The sequence below is a fragment of the Nansenia antarctica genome (genome assembly GCF_963989245.1).
Source record: "Nansenia antarctica genome assembly, chromosome: 13".
Taxonomy (NCBI): Eukaryota; Metazoa; Chordata; class Actinopteri; order Argentiniformes; family Microstomatidae; genus Nansenia; species Nansenia antarctica.
Genome location: NC_137683.1, coordinates 26667232 through 26681087, shown reverse-complemented (window position 1 = coordinate 26681087; position 13856 = coordinate 26667232). Strand labels below are relative to the sequence as shown.

General features: G+C 46.6%; 2 protein-coding genes across 2 annotated transcripts; one reads left to right on the top strand and one right to left on the bottom strand.

Annotated features, from left to right (window-relative positions):
• Nucleotides 1-3450: 3450 nt before the first annotated feature.
• On the bottom strand, nucleotides 3451-13506 carry zcchc4 (zinc finger, CCHC domain containing 4). The gene is made up of 13 exons (XM_080543939.1): nucleotides 13390-13506; nucleotides 12755-12873; nucleotides 12251-12333; nucleotides 11037-11315; nucleotides 10649-10729; nucleotides 6620-6692; nucleotides 6370-6520; nucleotides 6058-6158; nucleotides 5730-5851; nucleotides 5379-5454; nucleotides 4897-4948; nucleotides 4122-4314; nucleotides 3451-3618 (listed from the first exon to the last, which is right to left on the bottom strand). Exons 1-13 carry the CDS (start codon nucleotides 13490-13492, stop codon nucleotides 3516-3518), a joined length of 1536 nt encoding a protein of 511 aa, XP_080400065.1. The 5' UTR covers nucleotides 13493-13506; the 3' UTR covers nucleotides 3451-3515.
• On the top strand, nucleotides 7321-10340 carry LOC308169761 (E3 ubiquitin-protein ligase TRIM62; the record flags this gene model as incomplete). Its single annotated transcript, XM_080544499.1, has 7 exons — nucleotides 7321-7377; nucleotides 8217-8372; nucleotides 8500-8595; nucleotides 8882-9112; nucleotides 9381-9403; nucleotides 9489-9619; nucleotides 9733-10340. The coding sequence occupies 7 exons, from the start codon at nucleotides 7321-7323 to the stop codon at nucleotides 10338-10340; spliced, it is 1302 nt and encodes a 433-aa protein (XP_080400625.1).
• Nucleotides 13507-13856: the final 350 nt, after the last annotated feature.

The window sequence follows — 13856 nt, the reverse complement described above, 5'->3', positions numbered from 1 at the left end:
TATCTCTCTCTCTCTCTACCCCCCCCCCTCTCTCTCTCTCTCTCTCCCTCTCAAAGGAAGTATGTTTGGTAGAACTCCAGGCACTGCTTACCAAACAGGAAGTGTGTGTGGATTGCAGGTGACTGACCTGGAAATGATTTACACTGAATTATAATTAATTCAAATAAATACATATATAAAATAGAATCTCTACAGTTGGTCGATAGGATCACATTGATAGAGGAAAAGCAGTTGAGAGCAGTAGCCCCAAATCATTCCCTCCACTGAGACACAGGGTAGCAGTGAGATTTCACCTTTAGCACAGAGGATGTGTGTGTGTGTGTTGTGGCTCACAGTGAGTCTTTTGACAATATTTTAATTAATACATTTATGAATCTGTCAATCAGTGTGTGCGTGTGTGTGTTCTATTACACCCATGTCCCTGCACAACCATCAGTGTGTGTGTGTGTGTGTGCTCGGTGTCAGGCCCTATCAGTGTCTGAGTGGGGTGTTATTATGTCCACTCCCACGCTGTATCACAACTTCGCCCACTGAACGCTCTCAGGGGTGTGAAGACCAACAACATTCACCATCACCAAACACATCACTCAACACAGACAAACACATCACTCAACACAGACAAACACATCACTCAACACAGACAGACACATCACTCAACACAGACAGATACATCCCTCAACACAGACAAACACGTCACTCAACACAGACAGACACATCACTCAACACAGACAGACACATCACTCGACACAGACAAACACATCACTCAACACAGACAGACATCACTCAACACAGACAAACACATCACTCAACACAGACAAACACATCACTCAACACAGACAAACACATCACTCAACACAGACAGACACATCACTCAACACAGACAGACACATCACTCAACACAGACAGACATCACTCAACACAGACAAACACATCACTCAACACAGACACACACATCACTCAACACAGGCAAACACATCACTCAACACAGACAAACACCTCACTCAACACAGACAGACACATCACTCAACACAGTCAAACACATCACTCAACACAGACAAACACATCACTCAACACAGACAAACACATCACTCAACACAGACAGACACATCACTCAACACATCACTCAACACAGACAGACACATCACTCAACACATCACTCAACACAGTCAAACACATCACTCAACACATCACTCAACACAGACAGACACATCACTCAACACAGACAAACACGTCACTCAACACAGACAAACACGTCACTCAACACATACAAACACCTCACTCAACACAGACAGACACATCACTCAACAGACAAACACATCACTCAACACAGACACACACATCACTCAACACAGGCAAACACATCACTCAACACAGACACACACATCACTCAACACAGACAGACACATCACTCAACACAGACAAACACATCACTCAACACAGACAAACACATCACTCAACACAGGCAAACACATCACTCAGCACAGACAAACACCTCACTCAACACAGACAAACACATCACTCAACACAGGCAAACACATCACTCAACACAGACAAACACATCACTCAACATAGTCAAACACGTCACTCAACACAGACAAACACATCACTCAACACAGACAAACACATCACTCAACACAGACAAACACATCACTCAACACAGACAAACACATCACTCAACACAGGCAGATACAGTAGATGACAATGACACAAACCAGAACTAGTTAATTCAATTTTCTGACTTAAACACTAATTTAGCATAACAATGGTGACAACAACCTATTTATCTCAGGTGGTGGGCCTGAAGTGGAACACAACAAACAAACTGCAAGGTTAACAACCTGAGTCCTCAGGAAAGACCACATCAGACAGGAGATACTGGTGACCTTCTACCGCTGCGCAGTGGAGAGCATCCTCACCTACTGCATCTGCAACTGGTTCTCCAGCTGCACAGCCGCAGAGAGGAATGCGCTACAGAGAGTCGTGAGAACGGCCCAGAAGATCACCGGCGCCCCCCTCCCCTCTCTGGAAGAGCTGTACAACACACGCTGCCTCAGGAAGGCCTCCAAGATCTCCAGAGACCCATCCCACCCTGGGTACGAACACTTTGCTCGGCTGCCCTCGAACAGGCGGTACAGGACCATGTTCGCAAGGACAAACAGACTGAAGCTCAGCTTCTACCCCAGGGCCATCCAGGCCCTGAACACAGCAAAGACCTAGGTTCTGGGCCCTGGACAGTCTGGACGGATTGATGGCAGCTGCTGGATCAGGTGTAGTGTCAGGTGTAGTGCTGAGGCACAAATGTGTACATTTCAAGCCTGCAAACTGCGACACTTTAAATGAATGTGCAATAACACTATGTGCAATATGACAACCCTAGGGTACATAAGGTTGCAGAGCATAGGAAATGTTAGAATAGGTATAGCATAGCATAGAGTACAGCACAGTGTTTTATTTGTACAGTATAGTATAGTGGATAGTGTACATAGCCTTTATTTATGTAAACCAGCTCCTTTCCCTTCTTGTTTTTTTTCTTTCCTAGCACCAGGGGAGCCCCCCCTCCCAAATGTCGTTGTTTGGTACCTGTACTATATCAATGACAATAAAGACCATTCATTCATTCATTCATTCAAACTGAAGTCCACAGGGAACGGTATCCGTGACGTTCAAGTGTACAAATGTGTCATTCTGCCATCTGGTGGCTAACAAAGGAACTGACACCTGAACTAGAAAGGCAGGAAGAAACTTAATGGACTGCACTTATATAGCACCTTCTTCCAAAGTGCTTTACAACGGCCTCTCATTCACACCTTCACACACTAATGGCTGCAAGCAACCATGCAAGGCGCCGGCCCGCTCATCGGGAGAGATTTGAGGTTCAGTGTCTAGCCCAAGGACACCTCAACAACTGGTCTACCGGGGATCGAACCGCAGACCGATCATTAGACGCCGGCTCTACCTCCTGAGCCACAGCCGCCCCCCAAACATCAACCATGGTCAGTTTGTGTTCCATGCTACCATTCCAGAATAGGCCCCTTCATTCATATTCAGTAACCAGAGACGTAGAGGAACTTCCCGGAGGGTTCTAGAAACCGCCTCCATTGTTTGTACTGCGGCCTGCAGTTCATTTTCCTTGGAAGGAACTAAATAGATTAGTTAAATCCGGAAAGAATGTAGATAAGAATCAATTCTGTAAAAGTCCGCCTCAAGGTTGGAATATATTACATTTCTCTGACTTGTCTATCTTCTTTTGTTATATGGATTTGTGATCTTATGGAACTATAATAATAGGCAAAACAGCCTTTTCAATGCAATGTCCGACATACATGACAGCGCTACAAAAATGTAACAACAACAACAGTGAAATGACATTAAAGAAAAGAGAGCATAACCATAGACGTATAACACTTTTATTTATGTATTTATGACATAAAAACATCATCTCTATACGGTCAAAACATGTATATCCACACATCTCCCATACGGTGGGGGGGGCAGCATAAGAGCGGTCACGTGACTCAGGCAGTCTTCTTGTTCCTGCGTGCGGCTCCTGACCTCTTGCTTTTGGTTTTCCCTGAGGGGTGTTTGGACCGGTTTTTGCCTGGCTTGGCGTTTGATCCACTGACACACAGATCAGAGCGAGTTCAGACAGACAGACAGAAACAGACACAAAAAAAAAACAATGAGAAACGCAATAGTGAACGCTGAACAAGCTGTGTCAAACCTGCATGTTGCAACAGGCACATGGTATTATGGGAACGAATCTTAATTCGTTAGTTTTCAAATGCTCAAGTTCTCACACCGTTTCTATGTGTTGTACATATCTGCATATATATTATACATATATATAATACAAAATAAAATAAAATACATTCTAAGATTAGATTTCCCCCATTTGTCTCCAGGGCCCAGTTGTTCAAAACTTTTAATCTGGATCAGAATGATTCTGATTACTTTTTTGTTATCCAGAATCAGATCGAGCTGGCTGATACGACTCAGTCAGCCAGATAGATCTGATATCCTGGATAGCAAAAAAGAATCGGAATCATTCTGATCCAGATTAAACGTTTTTAACAACTGGGCCCAGGTGTATACAGGTCTATGACCCAGCCAGGTGTACTGACCCTTTCTTCGGGTTCTTTTGGTTCTTCTGGTTCTTGCGGTTCTTGTGGCTGACTCTGGTTGAGTCTTTGAGGGGGCAGGCTCTGCGCTTGTGCTCCAGGCTGCCACAGTTGAAGCAGCCCCCCGGGCCATTCTCCTCACCACACGGGTGGTCCGGGAGGGCACAGCGAGCACAGGACTGGCAGTGTTTCCAGGCTGGAGGGGGGGGGGGGGGGAGAGGAACAGTGCCAGTCAGGTCATTACTCATATAACACAAACCTGTAGGAAGAAAGAAGCATTGAGCTGGGGGGAGGAGGAGGTCATCTCATATGTGACACGGTCTGGTCGTTTGGGCCGCAAGTCGGCAACCAAATCAAAATGTTTGTACTTTTATTTTGAAACACGGAAATACGTTTCGAAGTTGTTGAGAAACACAAACTCGCTAGTCGAGCCAAAACACTGCAACGCAATGGATTCAGTGAGTAATCCCCCCCCCCCCACTGCTACCTAGTTAACTAGAACACTACTTTACATTGTTAGCAGGCTCACAAAACAAGCTGTGTTAGTTGACTAGCGAGCGTGTCGTTGATTTTCGACAACGCTGAAACGTGTTGACGTTTTTCGAAAGAAAACTCTGAACGTTAAATCGGATGCCGACTTGTGGACCGATTGACCAGATACGTGTCACATATTGTCATGCTCCTGGTTGTGAATCCTGTCTCATGTGGGACAACACAGGGGACTGAGAGCATGTGTGTCAGTCTGTCCAGCTCAGCTCACTAGGAGTCACACACTTACATGGCTTCACACACTTCTCACACTCCGTGCAATGCTTCCACCTTCTCCCATCCTGGAAAACAAGAGAGAGAGAATCAAAAAGGGTTTCTGTTATGAAGAAAGAGATCCCAGACTATGAAGCACGGGGTCTGCAAATTCACTGCCACTATGATCTCTCCACCCGGGTCATGTGACAGTAGAGTTTAGTAGGAAAGGAAAGGGATTCAAGCTTTATCAACAAAATGTATTTTATGCTCTAGGCAAGGGGGTCAGAGCCATTGAAGGCGACCCTGGAGCAATTAGGGGTTCGGCACCTCGCTCAAGGACACTTTGACACATAGCCAACCGGGATTCGAACCGCTGCGAGCTGCCGACCTTGCGATCATTTGACGCCAGCTCTACCGGCTGAGCCACAGCCGTCCCCGTAATAGTAACAGTACCAGTACTCTACTTGTCTTTCAGATCACTTCTTCAGACAACAACGGCGACTGGGCACACGGTACCTTTGAGGGGCAGACGTTGCATTTGGGACAGTGCTTGTTCTCCGACCACACGTATCTCTCGCAGATCGAGCACAATCTAGAAAAAGGGAACACGGTAACAACAAAGACAAGACAGATAAGATTCATCTGTACAGCCGATACTTCTCAACTGAAATTAAAACACTTTTTAAACCAAACCAAAGCCAAGACAAAGCATATTTTCTGTCTTAGATTTATTGTGGCGTTAATATGACTGGGCTGACTCCCGACATCGTTTCAATGTGATAAATAATGCTGTTATATCGAGGTACGGTGAGTGTGTGTGTGTGTGTGTGTGTGTGAGTGTGTGTGTGTGTGTGTGTGTGTGTGTACCGGTAGCCCTCGTCTTTAGGGAGGACGATATCCCGTGGCGTCAGGTTGGTGAACAGTCGGACCGGGGACTGTTTCCTGCCCGTCTTGCCGTGTTTGTAGAGAGGGTGGTTGTCATAGTCCACCTAGGAGAAGAACCATAAGAGTGAGACTATGACCTTGTACGCTAACTTGTAATAAAGCCACACACGATGAGTTCATTACATCTCCAGGTGAGTGCCGTCAGTGTACACGGTCAGTAGTGGAGGTGGGAGAGAGCCAACCTCATACAATGTAAAGAACTTACACTTAACCAAGGAAAAATAAAACTTGATAATAAATAAATAAATACCTGATAGTCTAGCATGGTGAAGGAGGCAAAGCACTCCAGGATGCGTGGCTCAAAGAAGTAGGGGAAGATCCAGATCATGGGCATCTCCTCAACACTGCTCTCTGGAGAGACATACAGACAGACAGACAGACACACACACACAGACAGACAGACAGACGTTATAGCTTGAGGTAATAGTGCTTCTTCTAAACATCAACTGGTTTTCAAATCGTTGCCATAAAACAAATGAAGTCTTGAATTTGAAATCAGTCCAATGATTATTTCAGAACGAGGCGTTTGATTTGGGGGAACAGAACCAGGACCCCCACTGACCAGGGTTCTGCTGTTTCCTCCATGTCGCTGAGATCTGTGAGAAGCTGTTGGCCAGGGGCTTCACCAGACCCCCGAACGGAGGGTCGGTCACCATGACAACCTTCTGCCCGTCGGCTTCGGTCAGGAAGGCTTGGAGGACCCCGCTCGGCGCCTGTGTTTATAAAAATTTGTAAATTGACGCTCGCTCTAAAAAGGGCGGGAACACACAACTCCGTTCGGGAGACAACCAGAAGGTTTTTTTGACTCTTACCTCCCCGCCGAAGAAGTGATGGTTGAACATGTTGTAATGGCAGAACTCCTCCTGACCATAGAACTGGGCGTACCTGAGAGTTGGAAGGAAAAATAAATAAATAACGTATTTGCACATGACGTTCTGATTCACTATGTGATCATCAGGACTAGGCCTGATCGGGTTCGGGCGTTGCACCATTGAGTGATGATCCCTGCAGCTTCTCCTATTGGTCCAATTAATAATAATAATAATAATAATAATAATAATAATAATAATACATTAGACTTATATAGCGCTTTTCTAGACACTCAAAGACGCTTTACAAACTGAGAAGATCGAGTAGTAATAATAGATAGAAAAAAAGAAAAGAAAGTATAGGGGGGTTAACTGGTGAAGAGGTGGGTTTTGAGGGCCTGTTTAAATGTTGGGAGGGTGTTGGTCTGTCTGATGTGGTTGGGGAGGGCGTTCCAGAGGGTAATTAAGAAACCACATTATTATAGTTTAAGACTCAGTCTCAGTCTCGCTCAGGCTTCAGCTTGTTATATGACTACATGCCCTTTTTGATATGTATTTTTTTGATAAATACTTAAGGGCATTTAAGACACACTTTAAGACTCTCCCCCCCTCCCTCTCTCTCTCCCTCCCTCTCTCCCTCCCTCTCTCTCTCCCTCCCTCCGTCCCTCCCTGGGGGGGCAGGCTCCAGCTTGTTATCTGACTACATGCCCGTTTCGGTGTTCTTTACAGACCCAGAGATCAGATCGGAGGTCAAGCACAGAGTGAGTATCAAATATGCTCTTATCAAAGTATAACCTACCAACTCAGTATGGTTTAGGATTGAATGCACAGGAATGGAAGCTATTCTCCTTTAACCCGGCACAACAGTTACGGTTTAACAATACTAGCGCGTTGGCTAAATTGTGTTCAAAAAGTAGTAATCAATTCTTAAGGATATGCATGCATCAGGGTGATTACGAACTATTAAGACGCATTGCTTTCATTGTGCTTTTTCTTTGTACTAGATATGTTTTTTTGCAAGACTTGAATAACATGTACAGTGTAAATCTTGTGAGAATGTGAATGTGAAACGGCATGTTTGGACAGAAAAGTCTCTTGAGACTGTGCATACCAGTGTTCCCCTAACCAGGAGAACAGGTTTCAAATACAGTCGTATAGCCCACAGCAGACAGACTGACTGACTGACAACACATGTCAAAGTCGCACTGGCTTGGGACTTTACATTCAGTAATTGTTGTGCTTTGGCTGCGACGAGAATTGAGTGTATCCAAATAAATATGCCGTTGACAGACAGACAGACAGATAAATGTTACAGCTTGAGGTATAGTGCTTCTTCTAAATATCAACTGGTTTTCAAATCATTGCCATAAAACAAATGTCTTGAATTTGAAATCAATCCCAATTATTTTAGAACGAGGCATTTGATTTCTGCTGTTAGACTTTCCATTCAGTAATTGATGTGCTTTGGCTGCGACTAGACTTGAGTGTATCCAAATAAACATGCCGTTGTCTCTGTTATCACTCAGAGATGGCAGCAAAACAGCCCACATCAGCTGCTAAGGGACCCGCGGTGTCTCCCTGCTCTGTTCTCTGGCCCCAGACTGGTGTCAGGGCGCCCCCTTCTGACCACCAGGGTGTACTACAGGACGGCTCCCTGCTGCCCCCCACAGACTCCACCGCAGAAGGGGTCGTCCAGCCGTACCCGCGCTCTCCCAAGCTGCTCCGCAAACTCGCCGCTCCCACAAAACTCTCTGAGGTAATATAGGCTAACAAAAAGACCCTAGTACAATGCTAACGGAAATATCTGCTTCTGTGTCCTCACATAGATTCCTTTGACTAAGCGGGATTGTAAAAACTGTCCTGTTCACACCTCTGCCTGTTAGGAGCAACTGTCCAGACGTCTGGAGGAACTACAGGCAGAGAGATCCACCAGCGAGGCCCACGTCCGGTCTCTGAAGAAACGCAGAGACGACCTCTCCGTGAGTACAACAGACTTGTGTAACATGGAGATAGGAATAAGCTAAATGTACCAGCGTCATGTCCAGGGGTTGTACTTGTACATCAAGCCGTCTCACGCTACGGAAACAGGCTCCTATGGGCCGTTAGGCTCGAGAACCATCAGTTCTCAAGGCTTACTTACTTTTACTACAACTGTGTAGGGCTGAGTGTTCGACAAATTGCTTCTAGACATATCCCCAAGTCTTCAACCTCGCATTGTTCTCCCTTTCCTCCCTTCCTCCTCCCTTCCCTCTCTCTGTGATGAAGAGGAACACAGAGGTGATGAAGCAGCAGGTACGAGAGCGTTTCGAGGGCATGAGGTTCCTCCTAACGAGGGACGAGCAGGCGGTGGTGGACTCCCTGGAGCTGGACCGCAGAGAGACCAGCTCCAGACTGGACCAGGTCCTCAAGGACTGGGACCAGCACCTGGGTCAGGTCCAGAAGCGCATCGCCGCTACCCAGAAAGCCCTGGGGCAGAGTGGAGGGACAGACACACAGGTCTGGTCCCCTTGGTTCGAGTGACCGGTTTGAATCGAACCGCTGACGTTCGTAATTGAATTAGTAGACGTTTGGCATTTGGTCTGTGCGAAAGTATCTCACATATTAGTACACCCTCTTGAAATATCACATTAGTACACCACTTGAAATAGTACTTGATAAAAGAAAAAAAAAGAAAGATAATCTGAATATCAGGACAGTATTTGTTGGTGCTGTGACGATTTTTCTATGTAGGCCTAACTCTAACCCTTTTCATATCCACTTCCAGAATCATCCTCCTGATAATCTCAGGTAAGATTCACCTTAATGACGACAAACCGACTGTAATTATTATTAAGAGATAAATCTGACACTAAACCTGTGTGTCTTCCGGCAGTCACAAGAAGCCCGACTCCTCAGAAGCGGACATCCGGCTGAACGAGGAGAGGTTCGAGAAGCTTCTGAGAACGCTGCGCACCATCTCCAAAGACCTGAAAGCCCAGCTCCACAGGAAGACAATGCTGCTGGGTAACTAACGTTCTACCCATTCCACCGCCAAGCCGTATACACTGAATAATAACCGCCTAATTACCGCAAATAGTGCTAGAAACTAAGTCACAGAAGCGTCTCTCTCGTTCCAGATTCTTTCCGCGTGACGATCGACCGGCACACCTGCCACGGTTCCATCGCCGTGACGCCGGAGGGGAGGGGCATGTGTTTCCTCGGCTCCGCCCGGCCCCCTCCGGAGCACCCCCTCCAGTTCGACAAGGTCTGCGGCGCCCTGGGCTCTGTCTCCGTGACGACCGGCCGCAGCTACTGGGAGGCGGACGTGCGCTGCTGCTCGGCCTGGGCAGTGGGCGTGGCCTACGGGTGCCTGGAGAGGAAGGGGCGGGACAAGGGCGCAAAACTGGGCCGCAACCGGAACTCGTGGTGCGTGGAGCTCCGCGACGGGCGTCTGTCGGCCTGGCACAACGACCGGGGCGTGGCCGCGGCGGGGGGGAGGGGAGGGGGGGGCCCGCCGCCGGGCAGGGTGGGCGTGTGGGTGGACTACGAGAAGGGGAGGCTGGCGTTCTACGACGCCGACGCCATGAGTGTCCTGCAGGAGTTCTCGGCGGCGCTGACGCCCGTGTTCGACCGGGCCCACCACCAGTTCACCGAGCCCGTCTACCCGGTGTTCCGCTTCCTCCGGCCGGCGGAGGGGCAGGTGTATCCTGAACACATGGCCGTGTGTGACCCCGACGCTCCGTGAATGTGGCTGTGGCAGATCGGAGGTTCGAGTCCCGGCTGGCCACATGTCGAAGTGTCCTTGGGCAAGACACTGAACCCCAAATTTATCCCAGTGAGCGGGCCGGCGCCTTGCATGGTAGCTTGCCGCCATCGGTGTGTGAATGTGTGTGTTAATGGGTGAATGAGAGGCCGTTGTAAAGCGCTTTGGATAAAGCGTGGGGTTTCGTGGGCTGTCGCTTTGTTTGTGTGTGTCTATCTGTCTGTCTGTGGTGAAACAAAGAAAATGTAGCAGTGAAAGATTCTGTGTTGTATTGCAATAAAAAAACTCACCTGAAATCAATGTCCAGTAACAGACTCTTCATGGCGTCACTCTTGCCCTCCTGGTTCCTGACCTTGATCAGCTCGTGGAGTCTGGAAGAAACAATGACAATGAATGATGATCAATCATACTTTATTTGAGTAAAAAAAAAACGAACCCTAACAACAGACGTATTACCAGAATCCCTGACACTCTTCACTTAGAATTGAGAAGAAAATTTAGAAGATGAAAACTGCACATTTTAGAGCCTTTTATTGTGACCAGCCTAAGGCACATCTATGTAATAATCAATATAATCAGCATCTGATAATGCTGTAATGTTGCAAGACAAACAGTTCTAAACCTAATCTAAAGCAATCAATCAGATCAGATCAGATCAAATCCCAAATAACTCCTTACCTGGGAGCGCCGACGCAGAGCACCTTCCTGTAGCCCTGGGCAGCCAGGGTGTCCAGCAGGAAGTGGCAGCTGCGGTCGGTGAACAGGTACTGGGCGTTCTGCTTCTTGTTCTCCAGGGGCCGCAGCAGCTTGCTGGGCCTGGTCAGCCGGGCCTCGGTGAGGTCATCAGTCAGCACCTTGTGAGACGTGTGGGCGGCCCACTCCGCTGGGAGCAGCAGGGTCTGGCAGTCATGACAGAACCTCCTCTGGCTCAGGGGCAGGATGGAGAACTTTCTGAACCTGGAGGAATTCAAGTAAGAAAGTCGTTTTTTTATAGAATTGGAGATAAACATTTTTGCAGGTGGTGAGGTAGCTCCGACATAAATGGTAAATGGTACATGGTCTGACTGACTTATATAGCGCCTTATTCCAAAGCTCTTTACAACAGCCTCACACACACACATACACACATACACACATATACACATATACACATATACACATATACACATATACACATATACACATACACATACACATATACACACATATACACACACACACACACACACACACACACACACACACACACACACACACACACACACACCAATGGCGGCAAACTACCATGCAAGGTGCCGGCCCGTTCATTGGGAGCAATTTGGGATTCAGTGTCTTGCCCAAGGACACTTCGACAAGTGGCCAGTCGGGGATCGAGCCGCCGATCTGCAAACCTTGCGATCATTAGACGCCGGCTCTACCTCCTGCGCAACATGACACTCCATATGCCAAGGAGATGGGAGTATCGTAGAAATGGCTTCCCGGAGCTGGTGACTTCATTCGAACACATGTCAATTACATTTGCCCCTTCTTCACTTACAATTATGGCATTTAGCCAGCCAGTCACTCTCTTGTTTAGCTACACACGACTGCAGTATGTTGACATGCAATTGCGACGCTGTGTGCCATGCTTGAGGTTTTCCGCCACGGCTTTGGGTATTAAAGTTAATCTGTATAGATATTTGTTTGATTTATTTATAGCCTTTTGGATATTTTGTGTTGCCGGAGAATATGTCTGATGGGGAGTAGCCTACGTGGCTACTTTCCAAACTGGGTTACGTGATTCCGAAACAGGTAAGGGCACTGACGGTAGAATTAAGGTCACTAGTTTCGGCAAAGCCATTGATTTATCTTCTCCCAATGCAGTGAAATGTGAGACTTGAGGTTTGACTAACCTGGAACAGTACTCCTGGTGGGTGAAAGCGGGCCTCTTGGACCGGTTCTCCTCTTGTCTTGCCAGAAGCCTGACCTCTGACACCTGCAATCAATCAGAGACATGAAAAAAGGGCCATCAGGTCAAAAACATCACGCCACTTGAACAGTTTCTTCCCCAAAGCCACAGCCCTCCTCAATAACTCCTGATCATTGCACTTTTGCACTAAGTTGTACAGTATATTTTTTCACTCATATTGGTACTGTATATATTGTGTCTTGAGTATTGTTGTGTTGTCGTCTTGTTGTTGTATGTACTACTGTAGCTTGTTCAGCATGGTAGAATACCAAGTCATGTTCCTAGTGCACTGCACATGGCCAATAAAGTTGAATTGAAATCAGACGATCTAAAAATCATGTCGGTCTATCTACAGGACTGATGAGACGATGACAAGAAAAAAAGCGTATTCATAATACAGTTAGACCCATTGTCATGCCTTTGAAGTCCACGAAACAGACTGACAAACCTTATCATCTTCCCACTGAAAGAAGTTGCAGTCTTTTCTGTCTCTGCAGGCTGAACAAGCATAGAACCTGCGGCCTGTCTCCTCTCCACTGCGGCTCTTCTCAAACAGCAGTGTGGGACCTGGAGAAACACAACATTTACATTGTCATTGGGGTGATGAAAAACACACATGAAGACAGACAGACAGCTAGCAGTAACACACATGAAGACAGACAGACAGACAGCTAGCAGTAACACACATGAAGACAGACATACAGACAGACAGACAGCTAGCAGTAACACACATGAAGACAGACAGACAGCTAGCAGTAACACACATGAAGACAGACAGACAGACAGCTAGCAGTAACACACATGAAGACAGACAGACAGACAGCTAGCAGTAACACACATGAAGACAGACAGACAGCTAGCAATAACACACATGAAGACAGACAGACAGCTAGCAGTAACACACATTAAGACAGACAGACAGCTAGCAGTAACACACATGAAGACAGACAGACAGCTAGCAGTAACACACATGTATGAAGAAACAAAATATTTAAACTGTCATTGCATTGGGATGGCGAAAAACACTGCCACGAATAAGTCTGTCCATTAGATCCAGACATCAGTAGGTGTGCTGGACGTTACCATGAGGACACGCTGGTGCTTCTCTGCCCCCCTCCTCTTGAAGAATCACTTCTATTCCAAAAGATTCGTCATGGGCCCCGGATATATCCATAGACTCATCCATAACGAGTCTGTTGTATTCTTGATTAATAATACACTATTAGTATTATTATGAGTTGTGAGTCTCAACTAAATGTACTTATCAAAACAGTCCACGCATGGCAGACTCGAGACTGTCGACTACCAAAGTTGTCACGCTGGAGTCGCAAGTATTTGACGTCACAACAAATTGCCCCCATACGTTTCTTACGACTCTGGCTCTGTTCAGCCAATCGTGACGTTAGAATTATATGGTTCTATCTCCATTTTTGTCAAAATTGAGTTTTTACATAATCTGATCCATTAGGTGTTTATTAATGCCTGTGTGGTGTTATTTTTTAAAATGTTGACATTTTTGAGTTAGTAATTCATAAAATACAAAGGTTCCA

Coding starts and splice junctions, on each gene's coding strand:
- zcchc4 (XM_080543939.1), bottom strand. CDS start 13,492: ATGGATGAGTCTATGGATATATCCGGGGCCCATGACGAATCTTTTGGA. Junction 6,693..10,648: donor TTACTGGACATTGATTTCAG/GTGAGTTTTTTT, acceptor TCCAACTCTCAG/GTACGCCCAGTTCTATGGTC. Junction 3,619..4,121: donor CAAAAGAACCCGAAGAAAGG/GTCAGTACACCT, acceptor TCTGTGTGTCAG/TGGATCAAACGCCAAGCCAG.